Genomic DNA, 25,444 nt, shown 5'->3' on the forward strand with positions numbered 1-25,444 from the left:
GCGCTAAAGGAACTGCACGAGGGTAGTTCCGCCCCGGGATTGATGCAGGAACTGCGCTCGGCGACCGACCTCGCTCTCCGAGCGACGGAGGTCACGGCGCGGTCTCCTGGGCGGACGATGGCCACACTAGTGGTCCAGGAGCGCCACCTTTGGCTCAACCTGGTCGAGATGGGTGAGGCCGACAGGACACGATTCCTTGCTGCCCCCATTTTCCAGGCGGGCCTATTCGGCGACACTGTCGAGGACTTTGCCCAGCAGTTCTCGATGGTAGAGCAGTAGATGGATGCTAGCCAGCTTGTCCTGCCCCGGCGTGGCTCAAGACCCCCGTTCTACTCATTGTCGAGGGCGTCCCCCTGCGGTGACTGCACCGGCTCCGCCACAGCCTGCCCCTCCGGCCCGGCCCCGGCGTGGAGCCCACCGCAGGAAGCCGACGCCACCCGCCTCACAGCCGGCACCGAAGAACCCACAGAGGTCTTCGAAGCGCCCCTGAGACGGGCGACCCAGGGACAACGAAACCCACTGCTCTGGAGCTGGTAAGCAGATCTTCTTTTTGTTACCTTTTGCATTTAATTGCGCTGCATGCCCAAGTGGCTGCAGTACTCAAGAGCTCCGCAAGAGTGGTTTCCTTGTTCCCTGGGTCACATATTCGGTGTGTACGGCTGGCATCACGACCACCGTCCACCACTCCATTTGGCAGGTTGGCGCTCCAGCGGCGGTCTCCCGCCCTGAGCGCCCAGCTGTGGCACAAATCCGCCCCCGATGTGACAGTCTCCACGGGTCATGAGGACAGGCCTCTTCCTCCCCCGTCCCAGGCTGTTCCGGGGGTGGTCACAAGGAGCCAGGTAAGTGCTTCGATGTCCTCGGACTCAGCACGGCCACGATGTGGTGTGGCACCTCAAGCTCCACCCCGCCGCGAGGCCCCACCCGCCGGTACATCCGATGACGTTGTCCCTTTGGTCCCCCTTGCGCGGAACTCGGGTGCATGGCTTGCGCTTTCCAGTCCGTCGCGAGGGCTGGTCCGGACCATCCGACTCGGCTGCACGATTCACTTCGCTGGGCATCCGCCCAGGTCCAGCGGTGTCCACTTCACCTTGGTGAAAGATGGAAACGCTGCTACTTTGCGCGGAGATCGCTACCCTCCTACGGAAGGACGCGATAGAACCTGTCCCTCCAGCCGAGATGAAGGGGTTTTACAGCCCCTACTTCATTGTACCAAAAAAAGGCGGTGGGTTGCGGCCAATCTTGGACCTGCGAGTACTGAACCAGGCCTTACACAGACTCCCGTTCAAGATGCTGACGCAAAGACGCATTCTAGCGAGCGTCCGGCATCAAGATTGGTTCACGGCGGTAGACCCGAAGGATGTGTACTTTCACGTCTCGATCCTTCCTCGACACAGACCCTTCCTGCGGTTTGCGTTCGAGGGTCAGGCGTATCGGTACAAGTCCTCCCTTTCGGCCTGTCCCTGTCTCCTCGCATCTTTACGAAGATCGCAGAGGCTGCCCTTGCCCCGTTAAGGGAGGTGGGCATTCGCATTCTCAACTATCTCGACGACTGGCTAATCCTAGCTCACTCTCGAGACGGGTTATGCGCACACAGGGACCTGGTGCTCTCACACCTCAGCCGACTAGGGCTTCGGGTCAGCTGGGAAAAGAGCAAGCTCCTCCCGGTTCAGAGCATCTCTTTTCTCGGTTTGGAGTTGGACTCAGTCTCCTTGACGGCGCACCTTACGAACGAGCACGCCCAGTCGGTGCTGGCCTGTTTGAAGGCGTTCAAACAGAAAACAGCGGTTCCACTGAAACATTTTCAGAGGCTCCTGGGGCATATGGCGTCCTCGGCGGTGGCCACCCCACTCGGGTTGATGCATATGAGGCCGCTTCAGCACTGGCTCCAGACTCGAGTCCCGAGACAGGCATGGCGCCACGGGACACACCGCGTGGCCATTACGTCGGTCTGTCACCATCTTTTCAGCCCTTGGACCGACCTCTCGTTTCCACGAGCAGGTGTTCCGCTAGAACTGGTCTCCAGGCGCGTCGTGGTCACGACAGACACCTCCAAAATGGGCTGGGGCGCTGTTGGCAATGGGCACGCAGCCGCCGGCCTCTAGACGGGTCCGCAGCTGCGTTGGCACATCAACTGCCTCGAGTTACTGGCAATTCTGCTCGCCCTGCGGAGGTTCCGGCCGTTGATCCAGGGCAAGCACGTGCTAGTTCGGACAGACAGCACGGCAGTGGTAGCATATGTCAACCGCCAAGGCGGTCTGCGCTCCCGCTGTATGTCATAACTCGCCCGCCGTCTCCTCCAACGGAGTTAGCAGCACCAAGTCGCTGCAAGCCACTCACATCCCAGGCAACCTCAACACTTCGGCGGACGCGCCGTAACAACAGGTTACCCTCAAGGGAGAGTGGAGACTCCACCTTCAGGTGGTCCAGCTGATTTGGAGTCGATTCAGTCAGGCACAGGTGCACCTGTTCACCTCCCAAGAATCCTCCCACTGCCCGCTCTGGTACGCCCTCACCGAGGCCTTCCTCGGCATAGACGCGCTGGCACACAGCTGGTCCCCTGGCATTCACAAATATGCGTTTTCCCCAGTGAGCCTGCTTGCACAGACCCTGTGCAAGGTCAGGGAGGACGAGGAGAAGGTCGTCCTGGTAAGCACCCTACTGGCCCGCCCAGACGTGGTGCTCGGACCTCATGCTCCTCGTGACAGCTCCCCCTGGGCAAATTCCCCTGAGAAAGGCCCTTCTTTCTCAGGGAAGGGGCACCATCCGGCACCCGCGCCCAGACCTCTGGAATCTCCATGTCTGGCCCCTGGACGGGTCGCGGAAGACCTAAGCTGTCTCCCACCTGCGGTGGTAGACACGTTCACCTAGGCTAGGGCTCCTTCTATGAGGCACCTGTATGCCTTTAAGTGGTGTCTGTTCGCTAAGTGGTGTTCTTCCCATCAGGAAGACCCCTAGAGGTGCGCAGTCAGATCAGTGCTTTCCTTCCTGCAAGAGAGGTTGGAAGGGAGGCTGTCCCCTTCCACCTTGAAGGTGTACGTTGCTGCCATAGCAGCACACCATGACGCAGTCGATGGTGAGTCCTTAGGGAAGCATGATCTGATCATCAGGTTCCTAAGAGGCGCCAGGAGGCTGAATCCCTCCAGGCCACGCCTTGTTCCCTCATCGGACCTCTGTAGTTTTTCAGGGTCTACAGAGAGCCCCCTTTGAGTTTTGCAGTCAGCCAGGCTTAAGGCACTCTCCTTGAAGACTGCCCTCCTGACTGCGCTCACTTCCATCAAGAGGGTAGGTGACCTGCAAGCGTTCTCTGTCAGCGAAACGTGCCTGGAGTTCGGTCCGGGCTATTCTCACGTGATCCTGAGACCCCCGACCGGGCATGTGCCCAAGGTTCCCACCACTCCTTTTAGAGACCAGGTGGTGAACCTGCAAGCGCTGCCCCAGGAGGAGGCAGACCTAGCCCTGTCGTTGCTGTGTCCGGTGCGCGCTTTACGCATCTATTTGGATCGCACGCAGAGCTTTAGAATCTCTGAGCAGCTCTTTGTCTGCTTTGGTGCACAGCGGAAAGGAAGCGCTGTCTCCAAGCAGAGGATCGCCCACTGGCTCATTGACGCCATAACTATGGCATGTCTCGCCCAAAACATGCCGCCCCCGGTAGGGCTACGAGCCCATTCTACCCGTGGTGTAGCGGCTTCTTGGGCCCTGGCCAGAGGTGCCTCTCTAACAGACATTGCAGAGCAGCGGGCTGGGCAACACCCAACACCTTTGCAAGGTTCTACAACCTCCGGGTGGAACCGGTTTGGTCCCAGGTAGTGGCACGCAACACAAGCGGATAAGCCCGGGATAGCCGGCTGGGTGTATCGCTTGCACATAGCGCCTTCCACCTCCTTTTGAGCTGAAGACGTGCGCTGTTAATTCCCAGTAGTGTTCACAAAAGTTGTTCCCTGGTTGACTTCCTCCGAGCCCTGTGGCAGTCGAGTTTTCGGAGAGACTCGCTGCCGGCCCAGTACACGCGCTAACTAAGAGCCCGGTTCTGGGGTAGGTGCTCCGCATGTGGCGGTTCCCTGTAAGGCTAACCCCATGCGATCTATATCTTCCGCTAGTTCGTTTCCCTACTGGCAAACTGCGTCTTCCTTGGGCAGAGCCCCTCAGTCTCCATGTTGTAGTAACTCCTCCCCCATTGGGTAGGATCTACCTTGAAGGCTCTCCACATGGTTGGAAAGACCATGTGATGTATTTTTCCACTTAAATATCCCCCCCTCTCTTGGGGCGAGGTGTGGTCTCCGCGGTGTCCTCCCCTTGGGAGGGACACCCCCCGACTAGACCTGGCGGCCCAGTCGGATAATCCCCCTTCTTTTTTAGGGAGTGGAAAAAGAGAAGGGGAAAGAGGCCATGACTGGGTTAAGCCTGTCTCTATCTCTGGGTAGTTGACTTGTCCCCAAAAAGGGCCGTTCGACACTCATAACTGTGTTGGGGGAGGTTACGTGTCGACCTGGTGTGCTGGCTATGAGGCACACAGCAAGTCTGCCCATCACACACCGCCAGTTCACGTAACACAGTTCAGCCTTGTGGCATTTTGTATAGGGACCCCTAGTGTCACTACATCGACACCAACGTCGAGTGAGTGACAGATAGGGAACGTCATGGTTACTGGTGTAACCTCCGTTCCCTGATGAAGGGAACGAGACGTTGGTCCCTCCTGCCACAACGCTGAACTACCCGCTGAAATGGCCGGACCTTATATCGGCTCCTCAGCGTAAAACCTGAATGAGTGGTTGCATACCAGCTCCTTTTATACCCGTATGTTCGGGGGAGTGGCATGCAAATACCACTCGCCAATTTTCATTGGCCTTTTATCAAAGACCAGAGGTGTCTCGGGCTCCCAAGAGTGACCCCTAGTGTCACTACATCGACACCAACGTCTCGTTCCCTCCATCAGGGAACGGAGGTTACACCAGTAACCATGACGTTAGTTGTATATTAAAGCTGCGTGTACATTCGTGAAATTATCCAGGCTTAATCAGATTTAATGTAAACACTGTCTGATAGCGATGCCTAGCCGAAAAAGAGCTTGCGTTTACTGACTGTGTGTGTGTGTGTGTGTGTGTGAGTGTGTGTGTGTGGGCAGGTTTAAGTGGTTTACGATGACCTTTTTTTAGGTTACAAACTGGTAATTACAAGGGTATTATGCTATAAATGTGGTTTATGAGGACATTTCTAGTGTCCCCATAATTCAGGATAGCCACACAATAAGGATAGCCACACCAACATGTGTGTGTGTGTGTGTGTGTGTGTGGGCGGGTTTGGCTGTGTGTGTGTGTGTATGTGTGTGTGTGTGTGTGGGCCGGTTTGGGTGTGTGTGTGTGCGTGTGTGTTTGTGCATGTGTGTGATACCTGTACTGCTGTAGAAAGCGAGTTTAGTCGTTGTGTGGAACTTCTGAATGAGAAACTGAGATAGGGAAATCCTGTCGTCTGTGTTCAGAGACTCGTTGCCTTTCTTCCAGTACAACATTAGATCATCATCAGTGTACGCATCTGTCAAAATAACACACATACACTGTACATAGAGTATGTCAATTAAATAAAACAAGTTTTTCATCACGGTGTAATTCTAATGAGGCACAAACAAAAGAACCTCATGCAGTTTATTTGTTCTCTTCAGTATGATCATATGCTCACATTGGTGTAAGTGAGAGTGAAATTAGTAAATGTGTGTGTGTGTGTATACATACAGCTCTCGATCTCTAATGAGCAGGTCTGTGTGTCCAGAGGAAATCGACTCAAGTCCATGTTACACATCGCTGTCACCGTCACTCTACACACAAACACATCATCAGAGATCCATGTTAGAATTCACATTCATGATTTTCACCATTGTGAGCTTTACATCATGGAAAATTTCATTTTTGTTGCTAGTATTATGTGTGAAAGGTGTTCACCTGAGACTGTAGAGAACATTTCCATCAGGATACACGCGTAACATCACATTATCTGTCGTTGTGTCGTGAATGAAAGATCTTTTGGAATGAACGAAAAACATGTCAGGAACCCAGATCTTCTTCACCAGTCTGCTGTCAAATGTCATGCTCTGATTATTGGTGCTCGGGAACGACAGACGCTCATCTTTCCAATAATGTCTCAAATACAGAGTCATGGTGAAATCCTGATGAGAAACATCTCATGGTAAACATACTGCAGGCAAGGGATTTAAAACATTTAAACCAATATAACCTTTGTCAAAAGAATAATCTTCTAAACATATTTCCATGTGGTAGTTTATAATGATAAGCTGGTTATTAAAGTGCTCGTTACTGGATCACTCACCATGTCAACCTCAGAGATAGTGTCTAGACTCTCGACCTGAACATCCACACCAACCGGTATAGGAGGTCCTGTTATTGAACAATCAAAGAGAAAATCAAATCTACAGTTCTCATTTGTGTTAACAATATTAGATTTAGGTTAACTTTCAAACATTAAAATAGTAAGCATCACATTATAAATTTGTATTTAAAATATGGTAAATGCTATTTGCACTAATGTAAATAGTTACATATACTGTACTATTATTTTATAACATATAATGTTGATAAAAATAACAAAATATAATTTATTTTATTTGTGTTTATTATTATTAAATTATAAATAAATTGAAAATGTGTATATTGCACTCATATATACTATATATACTGTATATATATATATATATATATATATATATATATATATATAATATATTATATTGAGAACTACTAAATGTATTAGATAAATTATAATTTAACATAAAATGAACATAGCATTAAAAGAAAATAGTGTTAAACACATCGAATGTCCCCCCTCATTATTATTATATTATTGTATTATTATTGTTGTTGTTATTATTAAGCAATAGTATTTCTGTAATAAAATCTTAACTCTAGGCGTTCCAGTTAAACCAAAGAGGTCTAAATCACTGAGCTTTTATTTTGACGGACAATTGTATGAAGAGTTCCTGTAGCAGAATTCACAACAGCTGTATAATGCGCTCCTCATTTTAACATCTTCTCCTCTGTGCACAAATACCAGGTGCCATGGGGTGTATTGTTTGTATTTTGTATATTAACTTTTAGCAGCTAAACATATTTGGAATTATGCAAAAGAAAAATTCAAGTGCATCTGGAGTGCTTTAAATCTGATACACACTCGGAGCACATCTTACTCTGAGCCCAAGATGGAGTTGTGGGGCACAGAACCGCTCAGAAAAAAATGAAAAGACCTTGTCGTGAGCCTCACGAGTGCTCTTTAAGCCCTATTGGACAGTAATTGTTTCTCAGGGAGATGTACGCATGGCTCCTCTGTGATAAAACTCTGAAAACTGTTCAGATGACAGTTAATTCACAGAGGAGGAGAGAGTTCTGTGATACTGCAAACTCTGAAATTTGCTTCTCACGTGGTCAGTTGCATGTAATATTTGTAATATTTACATCAGGGCTTGCACCATGTAGTCGACTAGTAGGTTAGTCTTCTTTCTACCATTCATTCGGTATCTCACTATGGGAACGCCTGAGGCGTGACCAATATCGGAAGCCAATGACACAACATCTGTCAAAAGATTTGACAGACCAATCGCGGCAGCGATCGGGGAGTCCTGCCTCCCCAATATAAACCGCAGCTACCTGCAGCTGCCTCATTCTCACTCCCTTCCCCGTGAAATTTTTTTGGAAATGGCTCTCAGCAGATGCAATTTTTTTTTATTTTTTTTTTGTGGATTACAGTTTAACAGTTCACAGATGGAGCCGCAAGGCAACGTCTGGACCCAGTATTTTTCTATGTGTTTGTTGAGTGGCTTTCTTTTTCTGTGTGCGAGAGTAAACTAATGCATTAAGGCAAGTTTTCTCCATCCCATTCTAGATTTTCAGAACCTCAACATTCAAAATGCTTACGCTCATTCTATTTGTCCCAGAGATGTCATCTAGCTTATAAATCAGAAGGGGGGTATCCACTCACACCAACTCCACATTCTGGAAGAGAGACTAATGGTGTGGAGCAGCACGAGCCTGCTGTCATTATATGTTACATATGTTCTGAGTGTAATGAACAGGGGAGCAGATTTGCTGTTCAGGGGGAATCCTCTGTATGGGAAATGGAGGCTTCATCCTCAAGTGGTGAGCCTCATATCACTGAGATTCAGGCAGGCTGCTGTAGATCTCTTCGCATCACACAAAGACTCTGTTTTTCTCCCTGGTTGGCGACGATGCACCATTGGGTGTTGATGCGCTAGCCCACTCTTGGTTGGACACGTTGCTGTATTCCTTCCGCTGAGCCTGATTGGGCCAAAGCTGCGGAGAGTGAGAGAGTTTGGCCATTCACTAATTCTAATGGCACCCAACTGGCCGGGGATGCTGTGGATGGCAGAGATGGCCCAGCTGCCTTACGACCAGCCCTGGCCTCTTCTAAATTTTGAGGCTAAATTTACATACCACTGGTTTGCCCCAGAAAGTGATTGAAATGATCCAGAGTGCGAGGGCAGCTTTGACACATTTGTTGTGTGATCTCAAATGGGGAGTGTTTGAACGATGGTGTGAAGATAGACACATTGTTTCATACTTATTTTCGTTGACGGGCATACTGTGTTTTCTGCAGGACCTTTTAGATTAGTACAGAGCCTTTTCTACGGTTAAAGACTATTTGGGTGCTATATCGTCATGACATGTAGTCATTGACTCTGGTACTATTTGGATCTCTCCATGGTCCTGAACTCATTGTCTCAACCTCCTTTTGAACCATTTGAGAGTGTTGCATTAAAGCTGCTCACTTTAAAGACAGCTTTGTTACTCACTCTCTCGAAAGCCAAGCGAGTGAGTGAATTACATGCTCTATCGATTCACTCTTCATGCATATTGTTTGCCCAAGGAGGTCTGAAGGTAACTCCTAGACCAAACCTGCCGTTTGTGCATAAGGTGAGCGACACATTGGTTTTGTGTCAGTCAATAGATTTATTGGCTGCCTCTTTCCTCAATAGAGGAAGAGTGATTTTATTGCCAGTGCACGGTTCGTGCTCTATGAATGTATGTGCAAAAGACAAGGGCTCGACGGCAGAGTAATCAGCTTTTATTTCATGAGCAGACTCACATAAGGGTAAACCTATATCTTGCCAGCACCTCTCTCATTGGGTGGTGGATGCGATTGTGCTTTGTTACAATAGTTCTAATCTGCAGCCTCCAGACGGGTCATGAGCCCACTCCACTAGGGTTATGGCTACATTCTGGGCCCTGTTCAAGGGCAATGGCTACACATTTCCTAGGTTTTATTGACTGGATGTCATAGAGCCTTCAGTGGCTCACTCTGTCCTTGAGGCAGGAATGCAGCGTACTGTACGCTAAGCACACCATATAACAATAGTGATGGGGGTTACAGGTGCATATTTCTATACTTCTGTTTCTGATCTCATCTCTTGGATGCCAAGACGCATGATCCAGTACAGAGGGGAGGTTCTGCGTCTCTCTGCCTGTTACGTCTGCTTCAGGCAGCATATCTGCAAAATGGGAGTTGTCTATATCCCATAGTGGGATACCAAACGAATGTTAGAAAAATAACTTTAGGTTACTCATGTAACCCCGGTTCACTGATAACATGAAATGAGATATCTCACATCACTGACCTCCTTGCAGTTTGAATGGAGAAGAGACATGCAGAGAATAAAGCAGCTGCAGGTAGCTGGGGTTTATATTGGGGAGGCGGGACTCCCCGAGCACTGCAGCGATTGGTCTGTCAATCTGTTGACAGATGTTGTATCATTGGCTTCCAATATCGGTCACGCCTAAGGCGTTCTCATAGTGAGATTGTCAGTGTTTTGGTCTTGTCATTCCTTATTTTGTACACTAGATGTCCCCATTGTGTTTTCCCAGTGTTTCCCACTCTTGTTATGGTCATTCATTTCACCTGTGCCTCGTTTCCTGTGATGTATTTAAGTTAGGTGTTTTTGTTCATTCTTCACTCAGTTTTTGAGTTCACTAGACCTGTTCTCTGGTGCTCCCTTGTTTCTGTGGATTACTGGCTGCTATTGTTGGATTTACTTTCTGTTCTCTGGATTTATTTTTTGGAATTCCTTTTTTGGACTGCTTATTTTGTTTTCAGTTTGGAATTACTTTTTGTTCCTTAGATTTATATTTTGGAATACCGTGTGGATTTTTGTTGCCCATGAACTTTATGCATTTATTGGATTTACTTTTTGGAATTGTTACTGAGTTCTGATTTGGATCATTAAAGACTTGTTTAGTTTTATCCCTGACTATCCTGTATTCTTTGCATCTGGGTCCACATCCCCTGTTTTTCCTGTGCTCCATCCCCACAACCTTGTCCCACTCCTGGTCCTGACTGAAAAACTGAGCCACTTCATGGACCCAGCAAAGAACCCCAGTGCTCAGGAGCTGGTCGGCATGGTAGCACGACTCTAGCCCAACATGAGTCCCTGATGGCTAGACATGATGGACTGTTGGCCGAGACAATGACTTCTCTCAAAGAGATTTTTCAAAGACTTCCTGAATCACCAAGACCATCCTCAGTTTCCGAGCATCAAAACATGCAGCCGTGTCTCAGTCCAGCGGCCGAACCTCATCTTCCACCTCCTCAGCACTTCTCTGGGGACCCGAGCGCCTGCCATGGCTTCCTGATCCAGTGTGCCCTGACCTTTGAGCACCAGCCCTCTTCGTTTCCCTCCGACCAATAGCATACATCATTACCTTGCTCTCGGGAAGAGCACTGTCCTGGGCTACTGCAGTTTGGGAGGCACACAGTCCCTTCTACGTAAGTTATGATGCTTTTGATGCTGAATTTCAGAAAGTAATCAATCATCCTCTCCATGGCTGAGAGGCATCAAAGAAACTCCTATCCATTCAGCAAGGGGACCGCACTGTAGCAGATTATGTCAACAAGTTCCGGACCATCGCTGTCTCCAGTGGCTGGAATGCGGAGGCTCTCATCATCTGCTTCCAGAACGGCCTCTCGTCAGCCATTCAGGATGAGCTTGCTACCCGGGAGACCCCAGACGATCTTGATACTCTCATCGACATGGCCATCCGGTTGGATAATTGTCTGAGAGAGAGAGATTGAAGTAGTAAGTCCACTGCCAGTCCTTTGACTCCAGTTACTCAACCGATCCATACATATCCCTGCTTCCAAGATGCCCAGGTAACTCCGGAGCCCATGCAACTAGGTCGCACTAGGATTTCACCTATGGAGCGTGATCGCCACATGAAGGAGCAATGCTGCCTTTACTGTGGCCAAACTGGACACTTCAGAGATTCATGCCCCGAGCTTTCGGGAAAAGCCCAGTCCTGCGCAGACAGGGGAGGTCTGCGATGGGAGTAACCCAACTCTCTCCCCCTGCTGAAGCTGGAATGTTCTTGCCTGTAACACTGTCCTGGGATAACCACCTCCCTCCAAGCCTGGGTGGACTCTGGGGTGGCTGGGAATTTCATGGATTCTCATCTAGCCCAGGAACTCCAAATTCCCTGTGAATCTATCCCTGTTCCTTTGACCGTCACTGCCCTGGATGAAAAACCTCTGGGCTGCGGAGAGGTTATTAGGCGTACTACTTCCTGCCATCTGTCCATTTACCAGCACAGGGAGGAGATATCATTTCATCTCATCAAGTCCCCTGACTTTCCCCTAGTCCTTGGTTACCCCTGGCTCCTTCACCATAACCCCCACATCGACTGGATTACTAGTTCAGTTTTGGAGTGGGGCCAAGCCTGCCAATCTACCTGTCTTATCTCGAATCCTCCCAAGCCAAATCCCAAGTCACAAGAGTTCCTTGATCTCTCAAGTTCCCCCGTGTATCACAACCTCCAAGATGTTTTCAGCAAATGTATTCTACCACACTTCCCCCGCACTGGCCCCATGACTGTGCTATTAACTTGTTACTCAGCTCTGTTCCCCCAGAGGCAGAATCTTTTCATTTTCCCCTCCTGAGTGGGCTGACATGGACAAGTATATCTCTGAATCCCTAGCATCTGGCTTCATCCGAGCCTCCAACTCACCTGCTGGAGCACGATTCTTCTGTGTATCAACTATCGAGGCCTTAACAAAATTACCGTCAAGAATCATTACCCCTTGCCTCTTATGGCCACGGCGTTCGAGTTACTTCAGGGAGCTTCCCTATTCTCCAAGCCGTATCTCCGTAATGCGTAACACCTAGTGCGCATCAGACAAGGGGACGAATGGAAGACAGCATTCAATACTCCCATAGGGCACTACGAGTATCAGGTCATGCCCTTCGGCCTCACCAATGCCCCAGCTGTCTTCCAGGCCTTTATCAATGATGTCCTCCAGGAATGGCTTAATCAGTTCATCTTTGTCTACCTGGATGACATCTTGATTTTCTCAAGTTCCCTTCATGAACACGGATCATGTTAGGAAGGTGCTTCATCGACTTCTGGACAATCACCTGTTTGTTAAACCAGAGAAGTGTGAATTCCATGTGACTAAGATCTAGTTCTTAGGATTCATAATAAGCCCAGGTAACATCGAGATGGAACCCAAGAAGGTACAGGCATTTGCAGAGTGGCCTACTCCCTCCTCAGTGAAGGACATGCAACGTTTCCTGGGGTACGCTAATTTCTATCAGAAGTTCGTAAGGAATTTCAGCACTGTGGCAGCTCCTCTCTCAGCCCTCACCAAGGGAAGAGTTTCCAAGTTTTCTTGGAACTCTGACGCTGAAAAGGCTTTTCAAGATCTCAAGCACTGCTTCACCTCAGCTCCTATTCTTGTTCTCCCTGAGCTCGAGAAGCCATTTGTGGTTGAGGTGGATGCCTCGGATATAGGAGTAGGAGCGGTTCTCTCTCAGAGGGGAACAGATGACAAATTACACCCATGTGCATTCCTGTCTCACCGACTGACACTTACCAAAATAAACTATGATGTCGGAGACAGGGAACTGTTAGTGGTTAAGTATGCCTTGGAAAAATGGATACACTGTCTCGAGGTGGCTCAACATCCGTATCTTGTCTTGACTGATCACAAAAACTTGGAATACATCCAGCAGGCAAAACGACTTAATCCTCGCCAAGCATGATGGTCTCTATACTTCAACCGTTTTCAGTTTACCCTCTCATACCAACCTGGGTCCAAGAACCTCAAGCCAGACACTCTGTCCTGAGTCGATTCACCCAATAACCGAGAAGATATAGTGGGCCCCATCATCCCAAGTTCTAAGATTGTGGCTCCAATCAGATGGGGAATCGAGAACATGGTTAGGTGGGCACTGATTCAAGATCCTGATCCCAGAGGAGGTCCACTGAACCGCCTGTTCATCCCCAGAGCGGTTCGCTCTCAAGTTATCCAGTGGGGACATAGTTCCCGCCTTACCTACCAGTATTCAACGTACTCTTGAGTTCCTGCAACTGAGATTCTGGTGGCCTATCATCAAGGAAGATGTACGGGAGTTTGAGGCAGCTTGTGTCTCATGCAACCAAGGCAAAGTTCCACACCAGTCACCTCAAGGCCTGCTCCATCCTCTCTCCATTTCACGACGGCCCTGGTCCCACCTGTCTATGGATTTCATCACTGGACTCCCGCCGTCCCGAGGTAACACTACCACCCTTGTTATAGTGGACAGATTCTCTAAAGCATGCCAGTTTATTCCACTGCCCAAGTTACCCTCCGCCAAAGAAACTGCTGAAATTGTAATTAACCAAGTCTTTCGAGTCTATAGTATTCCACAGGACATTGTTACTGATAGAGGACCCCAGTTTTCCTCTTGTTTCTGGCAGGCATTCTGTCAACTACTCGGGACGATGTTGAGTCTATACTCTGGGTTCCATCCCGAGTCCAACGGACAAACTGAGATGCTCAACCAAGACCTGGAGACCACCCTTAGGTGCATGGCTGCCCACAACCCCTCTTCCTGGGCATCTTTTGTCATGTGGGCTGAATACACACACAACACTCTGAGGTCCTCGGCGACCGGAATGTCTCCTTTTGAGTGCCAGTATGGGTTCTCGCCCCCACTGTTTCCAGACCAGGAGGAGGAGGAGGTGGGAGTTCCTTCTGCTCAGCACTTTATTCAACGTTGCCGTCAAACCTGGAGGAGGGCTCGTCTTAAGCTCCTCCAGAGCTCAGAGCAGTACCAACGCCAGGCCAACCGTCATCGATGCTCTGCTCCTCCCTTGCGACCCGGCCAGCGAGTCTGGCTCTCTACCAGAAATCTTCCCTTGAGAGTTGAGTCCCGCAAGCTGGCCCAGCGCTTAATTGGTCCCTTTAGGATAGCAAGGAGAGTAAACCCTGTGTCTTACCGCTTATATTTACCCAGATCACTCAAGATTAACCCCACGTTTCATGTATCTTTATTAAAACCTGTTATGTCTTCTCCCTTTGCTCCCGCAGTCAGACCTATGGGCTGGAGGAGCGCTCCTGGGTTCCTTCTCGAGACATCTTGAATCCAGAAATGATCAGACAATTCCACGCTCATCATCCAGATCATCCGGGAGGGAATGTCAGGAGACATTCCTGGGGGGGGGGGGGGGTCCTGTCAGTGTTTTGGTCTTGCCATTCCTTATTTTGTACACTAGATGTCTCCATTGTGTTTTCCCTGTGTTTCCCACTCTTGTTATGGTCATTCATTTCACCTGTGCCTCGTTTCCTGTGATGTAATTAAGTTCATTCTTCACTCAGTTTTTGAGTTCACTAGACCTGTTCTCTGGTGCTCCCTTGTCTCTGTGGATTACTGGCTGCTATTGTTGGATTTACTTCCTGTTCTCTGGATTTATTTTTTGGAATTCCTTTTTTGGACTGCTTATTTTGTTTTCAGTTTGGAATTATTTTTGTTTCTTGGATTTATATTTTGGAATACTATGTGGATTTTTGCTGCCCATGAACTTTATGCATTTATTGGATTTACTTTTTTGGAATTGCTACTGAGTTCTGATTTGGATCATTAAAGTCTTGTTTAGTTTTATCCCTGACTATCCTGTATTCTTTCCATCTGTGTCCACATCCCCTGTTTTCCCTGTGCTCAGTCCCCACAACCTTGTCCCACTCCTGGTCCTGACAGAGATACCTCGCTTCATGTTATCAGAAACCAGGGTTATGTGAGTAACCTAATGTTCTGTCAACACATCGCGGATAACATTTGGAGTGTAAATAGAGTGAACACAGTGCTCTCTCTCTCCCACAAACACACAAACACACACACACACACACATACAGGGATGTGGGAATTGTAGGTGATGCAGCACCCCCTGTTTTCAAAGGATTGTAAATGCAACACAATTTCTTATATTAAAAAATCAATACATTTTCAGTAAGGCATTTAAAATGTAACTTGTAAGTGAGCTTTAAATCTATGCTCTTAAATACAATTTTATGTCTTAAATCGTTTTCGTTTTACATTTCTGTTTTCTTTCTCGAAATGGGATTAGCCTAGCATATCTTTCCTCTTGATTGACGCACACACACAACACTTACTGTATGGCGCTGGTGCAGGGGGTAAACTGTAGCTAACTCTCACAAAAAGAGTCCAGAGTCTTATAATGTTCTTGTCAAAATGTTTTTGTCCATCCAAATCAAAATTTCCCAAACCCTGCCTTGACAATTCGGTTTACACCACCCCCTAGCAGGAGCACCGACATGATCAATAATTGGATTTGGACAACTGGATGTCCGACACATAGAGAATTAAATTCTAGACCATCTTGCACATTCTTTTCAGCGCAAAATAGTCTCTCAGGTTTCAAGCTGTCCATACAATGGTTTTACTGCCGACAAGACTACGGACATCAGCTAAGATGAGCAGTTCTCTTGTCACCTGTACTACGTTGTCCCGGCTCATTATTTGTGCATTTCTGCAACTATTCCCAAGATTTGGCACTGGAAGAACTCGCGTGTGAGGTATTTTTTTTTCTAGCTGACACACTACATTTTGATTCAGAACAGTCAGAACTAGCTGTCTAATTATATTCAGTCAAAAATTTAATATGTAATGTATAGTCAAATGTACTGGTGTATGTGCTCCATCTGTTGAAATAAGTGTTCTCGCCGATATGTTTGTTTGTTCTGCTTTGTGAAATTTTGAAGTGCTTTATATATGATTTCTTTATTGTAATTAAGATGTGCTGAATATGTGGTGACCCCCACACCCCAAAACATCTTCTGGTGCCCCTGCATACACACACACTACACAAGTGTGTAGGGAGAGAGAGAAGCCACACATACCACCTACAGTTACGAAAATGTGGAAATTATCAGGAAATAGACAGGTTAATGCAACCTCTTGTTTTCTCTTCTTCTTCTACTTAAGAGCCCCTTCTCACTGTGGTGGAGTGGCAACACAACTTTATTAATGTGAATATGTCCAACATTTCTGTGATACAAGCCTCCATTGTATTAAATATACAGTATATATGCACATCCGAAAAGGATTGCAAAATGACTTTTGGATCGATTCCTGCTTTTAAACTCAGAGATGTGGATTCGAACGGCAATAAAATTAGACTAGCCCCTGTAAATGCTAGAATTACTTCACGTCCCAGTGTTAAACAATTACCGTCTGAATAGGGCTTAGCACAATACAGACAGAACAGAGCTGTGCACAAACTTTGAACCAAGCAGCACATGCATATTATTTGTGTTTATTTAAATTAAATCGCAGCCCTTTGAGTCTTAATAATCGCACAAATTCATATAGCCATTTATATTTTATTTCAATTAATTTATTTCACTTTCAATTGTGCAGCCCCAGTAGTGACCCTGTCCTTTTATCTTTCACCTCAGTTTCTGTCAGAACCGGCTTGCTCATCGTCTTTGCAGGAGGGGTTGCTTGTAAGATGAGAGTTGCTCTGCAGCTTGCTTTATGACTGTTTTTGGAGCACAGCTCATACAGGACAATGGAATAGAATAATAAAGTGTGCTTTATTCATTATTTCACAGTGCCCAGTCTTTTGCATATCAGCACAATTTTCTTGGAGAGGCACTATAGATTCATGTAGAGTTTATCAAGAACTATAAAACCAACATTTGGTCCCAAACAAGTTAGCCCCTACTTTATTATAGCTTAATATAGGCAAACTTGTTACCCATTCTGGTGTAGTTATATATTTATTTTTATTATTTATACATTTTATTTAATTTTTGTTGAGTTTGCTTTTTGCTAGAATATAAAAAAACACATATAAAACAGGGTTTTATACTGTATTCAGAGATGTCCCAAATTAATAATAATAATAAAAAATACAAAAATACAAAATACAAAACCTCATATTAAACATAACCTTAAACAGCTTATATAGTATTTAGCTTGACCTTTAAAATTTTCCGAAGGTTAAGCACCTTCCTTGCTGAAAAAGAACAATAATTGGCTTATGAAATTTGTTACAAGTTTCAAGCCCTCTTTTGACACAGTTAATGGAAAATGCCAGACACTAGTGTACAAATATGTATAACAGTAACATACACTTGCATTTTCAGGAAGGTGTTTGCCCTTCTATCAGAGACATTAAAGAGTGAAATCTCCTGTTGCCTGCAAATGGGACATGAAAAAGACATTTTGTTTGAGTTTTGTCTGCCTCCATCAGTGTTTTGAGTTCTGTTAAAATATCTCCAGAGTGAATATTGTATTATGGGACTCTTTTAGAGGTTTTCAGTGAACAGACGGATTTAATGGCCATCAATATTTCTGCCCTATTTTAGCTCAGACACGAGCGCTCAAACGCAAGTGGGTCACAACCATTTAGAGCGCTGCAGTCACATCTGGACACATCTGTTTACCTTTTCTGTTTCATATACAACAACACACGACTCAGACAAGCCAAAGAGCTCATGAAATGACTGCTGACACCCACAGTTTAGGGTTCTATTTGTCTCTTAAATTTCAATGGTTTGATGCTCTCGACAGACAGATAATTCAGCACACAAACAAATTGTGGTCGACACACACTGTTTCTCCTCACTGCAAGTGAATCTGTATTTAATGTAGTCTGGGTGGTATTTTCATTGACCTTGTGTAGTTTAGTTGGTGGTTTTTGAGGTTGAGTTCATGTCACAACCTGACCATGTTGACATCTGTCTAATTTGATGAGCTTCTTCCAAGTGACTGATGAATTTTTACTGAAATACTGTAGAGTTTGATTGGACACACGACCTATGACAACAACAGAAGATACAGGAAGGGGATCTTTCTCCTCCATTTAAAAGATCTAATTATTTTCCTCTACTAACTATGCTTGATTGCATTGTAATTGTTTTTTTCCCTGCTGTCTCTAACCCACAACAGACCTATTCGAAGCTGCAACATATATTTAGGTCACAACCCACCAGTTGAGAACACAAACCATTACAATTTAAAAAGCATTCATAAATACGAAAAACATTTTGATGAGAAAATTATAATGTAATCTGTTACACCAAATCTCTCCAAAACTGAAGTGTGTGAAACATGGCACCATGAACACATTACACAAGTGTTTGTGTGATGTTTGTGTGCAGATATTGTATACCATCTGCTTACCTCCAAATGCTGGTCTCATTGTGAAATCATGATCGTCTATCCTCAACAGCTGCTCTGATTTGGTCATAGGAGATTTAGTCATGTCTGGGCTTCTTCTGAAGATTGGGCTAAAATGTAGATACAAACCAAACTAAATGATCAGAAAAAACTGGTGCAGCTAAAAGCTTTGAGATCCCAGTAAATGAGGAAATGTCTCACTTGCACACGCAGTCGGCCTATCTGAATGAATACAGTTGTTTTATCTTCAGAAGAAATAAAATGCATCTATAGCATCTACTGTACAACAAAAGCTAAATGAAACTCTTTCAAGTAATAATAAAAGATTGCAATATTGCAACCTGGTCTCATAGAATCAAGAACTATCCCTACATTTTTGCGAAATGATTTTTATGTGGCTCGTTGTAAGTATGGCGTCAGTTTCCTGGTGAAAAAGGCGCTAACAATGACTTTTATTCCCACAATTCACACGAAACTGCAGATTATCAGTTTATAAACACTTACTTTCACCCTGTTTCTCACACAGTGCTAACTTATGACATCTAAACACTTTTACTACTTGAGCCCAAAGTGTCTTAGAAGCACCACAAAATTACGTGGTTTTATTTTTCATCTCACATTTGCTTTTTCTGACACTATCAGTTAGGTTTAGGTTCAAGGTTTAGGGTAGGGAGGTCGGTTTTGTTGATTTAAAACTCGATAGAGCATTAACCTTAAAAACCTCATCTGTGTGGGAGATATTTAACTCGCTTTTAGCGCCACACAGTGGATATTTCACCTCGGAACTGCAGCAATATGTGTTATTAACCACACAATATCATTTTGCAAAACTGTTGCCACAGTCACAAGATTTTCATGAGATCAGGCAGAATTTTTCACTAAAATCCAGTATTATATATTAACACTATAAACTATTATTACGTTAATAAAGATGTTGTACCTGCCAGACTTGTGATTTGCTCCATCCACTCGTGTTGTTTCTCTGCGTAATCTGCACAACACAGAGAACTGTATTCAATTCTGTTTTATCAGCAGATCTAGACTAGTCACATTTTCTGTGTTGAAAAAATGTGAAATGGGAAAGCCTTCAGAATTCCTCAGAATGGATGCATGAATGAGAGTGCTGCAGTCTTATTGCTGAAAGCATCATCAAATTAGCCAAAATATTTAATAATAAACATGAACATTACAAAAATAATGAGTATTTTTGTCTTATTTTCCAGTAAAAATATCTCAACCTCCTTAAACCAAAAATTACTTGAGAAGCAGAATGATGTGAGATTTTAATTCTTGTTTTCAGAGAAAACAAACAAAATTTGGTGTTGTTTATGAAAACAAGAAAAAACTATTTGCCAGTGAGGTTAGAAAAATAAACTTGTTTTCCTTTTGACTCAATATTATTTTTCTTACCCCACTGGCAAATAGTTTTTTTTTCTTGTTATATACATGTCACAAAATTTTGTTAGATTTCTCTGAAAACAAGACTAAATATAGCTGCAAGCAGCAATGACGGGCCCAAGCACCATGGGTCAATTTCCACCCACTGGCTGTCAGAAAACAATACAAGATGGACACACGCATTTGGCATTTGACATTATTCTAAACAATTTTGAAGCAATTTGGGTAAATATAAGAGGACTATTTTAAAGTCTGTTTTGAGAGCCACACTTCCTGCTGCCAGGTGGTGGCGCTATGACCATGACCCAAAATAGTCACATCCATGTGATTAGCCCCCTAGACTAAACAAACATCTCAATTTGGTCTAAATCACACATTGCACACAGATGATAACAGACACTTCCTGTTTCCCATTTTTTGCCAATAATTTAATGCCTTGTCATGGCAACACCGTTCGATATATCAAAAATCTGTTAACAATTTAGCATCTTCAGTGTCTTGGAATAATGTTGTCTAAATGTGGTGACAGTCTCATGAATCCCCTAGGATTATTTAAAAGTTCAGAGACTGCAATAATCAAAAAATCCAAAATGGCCGACGTTCTGTTGGGCGGACCTAATGACTATAATAATGAAATTTGTCCGGCTTGATGAGAACTATATTTGTACCAGTTTGGTGACTGTAGGTGAAAATGGGGGTGCTACAGAGGCTGTCTTACACACCCATTTTAAAGAAGGTGCTACAGAGCCCCCCCCCCCCACTTGCCCATGTGTAAACTTTTGACCAGACCTAATGGCCAACGACACTGATGTGTGTGCAAAATTACATGACATTTTAAGCATGTCAAGTGCTTCAAAAACACCCTAATATAGGAAGAAAGGAATAATAAAAATGAATGTGCTGCCATGGCAACACTATTAAAGATATCAAATATTCCTTTACAAATTTACATCAGCAGTGTCTTGATATTATTCAAAAGAATTTTGAAGCAATTCATGTAAACACAAGAGGGTTATTTCAAAGTCTGTTAAAAGTGCTATACTTTCTGCTGCCAGTTGTGGGTGATATGACCGTGACCCATAATAGCGGAATAAATGTGATCAGCCCCCATTACCAAACAAACAGCTGAATTTTCATCAAAATCGTACAATGCACACAGAAGATATAAGGAACTTCATGTTACTTTTCCAGACATTTATTGCTTTGCCATGGTGACACCATTCAAAATATAAAAAAATCTGTTCGCAATATAGCACCTACAATGTCTTAGCATGATTTTGCACAAATTTGGTGCCAGTCACATGAATCCCCTAGGATAGCCTGTGGATGTCGGAAAAATTGGTCGACTTCCTGTTGGGCAGAACTAATCACTATAATTATGAAAGTTGTCCGGCTTGGTGAGAACTATATATGTACCAAGTTTGGTGACTGTACGTGAAAATGGGGGTGCTACAGAGGCCATCTTACATGGCCATTTTAAAGAAAGCTCTACAGACTAAACATACATCTCAATTTTGATCTAAATTCCACATTGCACATAGAAGATATGAGACACTTCCTGTTTCTCATTTTCACTAATAATTTAATGCATCACCATGGCAACACCGTTCAATATATAAAAAATCTGTTCATAATTTAGCATCTTCAATGTCTTGGCATAATGTGGTGACACTCTCATGAATCCCCAAGGAGTAGAAAAAGCTTTCATATATCTTTTTGTATTATTGTTCTGTGTGCTTGAAGTGGAAGAAAAAAAGTACAGGTACAAACATCACACCCTCAACTAACAGATAGATATTGATTAAATTTACTTTTTGAAAATAAAAACATACAATATAGGGTTATTGTTTATGAAATCTCAGGAAGAATATTTAGACCTGCTTAAGTCTATCTTTGACTATATAATCCCACATAAGAGAACAATGGCAATCTAATGTAGAACTCTCTTTTTACATAAAGTAATGTAGCCTAAAACTGAAAAAAGAGCATAATGTCTTATTATTATTATTATCCTCCCATTCAATGAGGGGACAATTAGCCTCTTCTTGTCCTGCACACATGAATTTGCACACAGGAGCCATATACTTGTGCAGATAATAAATAATCATAAGAAACGATGAACAAACTGATTTGATGATGTTCAGGATTGTGAATGCTGACACACACCTGTATACAACTAAACACTGTCAGGATTTATGCATAGGCAAGTTCAGTGACACTTCACATAAGTGTCTTTTTATGAGAACTACAGAAAAGAATTGAGAATAAAATGCCGATTTTCCTGTGTATTTTCTTTGAAGCTTTGGTTTTCATCACCGATTTATATTTTGTGAAAAAAGGTTGCACATATGAGCTGACATCACTTCTGTAACAGACATTTTTACAGGAACTGGACCATGGATAGCTTGACCACTGCCGATGCTATTGTTGTACATCTTGAGTGTTGTTAAACTCACCACTGAATTTTGCGCAGAGAGGGCTCGGATGTTTACCACAATGATTTTTTCAAAATCATTTGGAAGGTCAGATAAAAGTGATTGGCAGTCCTCATCGAATCACTGACTTACATTAAATAAAGACATTACATCATACTGGGAGACTCTGAGAAGTGGTGGTACACAAGAAAAACTGCCGGTGTTCTGACAATCTGTGCTTCCTGCTCAGGATGTGCTACCAGCAGTGAAAACAGTGATATGTAAAGCCTAATCTTGGGTAGCACATGTCGAGGCACAAGAGAACCTGTTGGTATGTACTACTACAGCATTAAAGGTGATAAAAACCTAGGTAGCACATCTTGCCAGCCATATAATACCTATCAGGATGTGCTACCAGCATAACTATCAGATAGTGTGATGGCCACAAGCGTATCACAAGCATGATCAGTGCGTGAGCAGAGTGTATTTTTTTTTGTCATCCATAATAACAGATTAGAGTATTCACATCAGAAGCATCAGCAGCGTGTCAGAGCGTAGAGTGAGCTGCAGTGCAGTGGGGGTTTCGGCTCCGAGTCTATTTTTGCTGCACCTCTGGTGCTCAATTAAAGTGACCATGCACTGTTGATGGATAAAATGAATGTGATTTGACACAAAAAAGTACACAATGCACAGAATAAGTACATATTAGTAGTCTAGTTTGTCTTTATATTGTATGAATTAGAGCACATCTGAAAAACAAATGGAAAGAAAAAAAGAAATTACAGGAGATTTAACAATTGAAACCAATTTAAAATGTTAAATATAGATCTTAATCACAAGTATGGTTTATAATTTAAAACTACAGTTAACTACAACTTATGAGCCTGAATATATGAGACCAAAAATATATGAGTCTTTTATGTACTATTAAACACAGAACAGGTCTATAGGCTTCAGCAATACCCAATCACAGCCAAGTTTGCTTTCATTTTTAAACACATGCACATGATAGAACGTGATGTCAGTAAATTCAGAACTTATCTCATCTGTGTTCAACAATGGATGATACTAGATTGATTGTGGAGGTGGAGAAGCACAAAGTGCTCTATTGTTTAAAACATACACTCTGACGCACTGATCACGCTTGTGATACGCTTGTTTACATTTTAGATGCAAATGTGGTCCTCCTCCTCATGTAAATAAGATTTCACAACTATCAAGTTTGTAATACTTATCAATGACCCACTACTGATAACCATTTTGTAAGTTATGGTCTTTATAAATACCCACCTTAGTAACAAAGAAATCACAGTATTTTTCTGTATAGAGCCGCTGTGGTGATGCTATAGAAACGCTTCCAGAGTGAAAGCCCTGTAGAGTCTGCAGTTGCAGTTACACTGTAGTTAAGCTGACGCTATGCTCACGTCTCGCTCAAGTTTGCAATGTGAAATGGGCGTGAGGCTAGCCCTACCCCAAACCCTAATGTGATTATAGCGTTGGTAGCACATCCTGATAGGTAGCATATATTTTGAGGACACCTGTACACTGTAGAGTAATTTATAGAAGTGCAGGTATTGTGTACCATCCCACTTCAAGCACAGATTGTTCTAAAATTCATATCAGGACATGGCCAGACAAGAGGCTTTGGTTGCCTTGTGTTTTTATGCCAATTCCTGCTGAGTTATTCAGATAATAGACCTTTTTCCCATTTGCTCCAAGACCAAATGTATTTATTTTTTTTAAATCCACTAATAAGAAGATGCCAAATTTACTGTCACTCTCTCAGCAGCTGTAATAGAAACCCCCTCGCAGCTGTGGTAATTTGTTTTTTAAAACTAATTCCAAGGTACTATAACAATAAACATAATGTTATAAATTTACACTCAATATTTAAAAAAAATTATCATATAAAACAATTGTGAAATTTACACTGATAAATAAGGAAGAAACGTGTCATCACAGTCAATGAAAAAGGTCTGGTGTGCAGATGTGGTCATTTGGGAATCATTCACCAATGGAGCTTGGCTGTCCTCTATTAGACATTTCTGGTACTGCGTCTGAATAAAAACTGCCACCAAAAGGTCACTTTTATATATTGACCTAAAATTTTGATCAGATCTGGGTTTGACATGTGGCTTTGATTTTCTTATATTTTTTCAATTTAGTTGATATTTTTAGTATATTTTATTTATATAAAAAAAATAAAAAGTTTGTGCAGTACATTTTCATTACAATATATTTAAACTTCTATAACTTTTTTTTTAATTTCACTTTAAAAACTGTTTTCACTTGCACAATAATCTGACAAGTGTCTTCTTTAAAAAAGAGACCAGGCTTACATTTGTACTCCCTAGAATTCATGAGTTACAACCATTTAAGTTTACACCCAAATATAGGAAGAAAGGAATAATAACAATTAATTTGTTGCCATGGAAACACTATTTAAGATATCAAATATCCCTTTACAATTTTACATCAGCAGTGTTTTGGCATTATTCTAAAGCAAGGGTCTTCAACAGGGGGTCACCACAGGGGGTCCGCAAATTATTGTTTGATCCACCATTGGCATTTGTAATAATCACTCACTCGCACACTAGCGACAGCGAGAGAGAGAGAGAGAGGAGTATGAAATTTAGTCTATCTACTGGTTGAAGTCCTTTGCAGCTGCATGCCAAATCTTAAAGTGTGACTAAGCACTAGTCAGCAAGAAGCGTGCAGCCAGGACAAACCCTTCACACGACCATTGCTCATCACGAGCCGGTCAATGCGTGACACACATCAGGTTCAGCAGAGCTGCAGTGGAGGGTCACGTGAGTAAAACGTGCTTAACGTGCTTTGCGTTGATCGAGCTGTGCGGTTGAGCAGATGACAGCGTTCCACACACACACACACACACACACACACACACACACACACACACACACACACACACACACACACACACACACACACATGTTGGATTTTCATGTTTTATGAGGACTCTCCATAGACATAATGGATTTTATACTGTAAAAACTTTATATTCTATCCCCTAATCCTCACAGAAAATATTCTGCATTTTTACATTTTCAAAAAACATCATTTAGTATGATTTATAAGCTGTTTTCCTCATGGGGACTGACTGATTGTCCCCACAACATCAAAAATTTCAGGTTTT

At 43.9% G+C, this 25,444-nt stretch overlaps 1 protein-coding gene across 2 annotated transcripts in view; it reads right to left on the minus strand.

The window, feature by feature from the left end:
- The window catches only part of LOC127455376 (gamma-aminobutyric acid receptor subunit rho-1), a 49,185-nt gene that overhangs the window by 8,753 nt on the left and 14,988 nt on the right, over positions 1 to 25,444 (minus strand). For both annotated transcript variants that reach the window (XM_051723229.1, XM_051723230.1), the window contains exons 2-7: positions 19,416 to 19,466; positions 18,479 to 18,585; positions 6,322 to 6,389; positions 5,937 to 6,160; positions 5,730 to 5,812; positions 5,392 to 5,532 (exon numbers count right to left, since the gene is read on the minus strand). In XM_051723229.1, the coding sequence (XP_051579189.1) occupies positions 5,392 to 5,532; positions 5,730 to 5,812; positions 5,937 to 6,160; positions 6,322 to 6,389; positions 18,479 to 18,585; positions 19,416 to 19,466 (674 nt within the window). The remainder of the gene's footprint in view (positions 1 to 5,391; positions 5,533 to 5,729; positions 5,813 to 5,936; positions 6,161 to 6,321; positions 6,390 to 18,478; positions 18,586 to 19,415; positions 19,467 to 25,444) is intronic.

The sequence above is a fragment of the Myxocyprinus asiaticus genome, chromosome 17, assembly GCF_019703515.2.
Source record: "Myxocyprinus asiaticus isolate MX2 ecotype Aquarium Trade chromosome 17, UBuf_Myxa_2, whole genome shotgun sequence".
NCBI lineage: Eukaryota > Metazoa > Chordata > Actinopteri > Cypriniformes > Catostomidae > Myxocyprinus > Myxocyprinus asiaticus.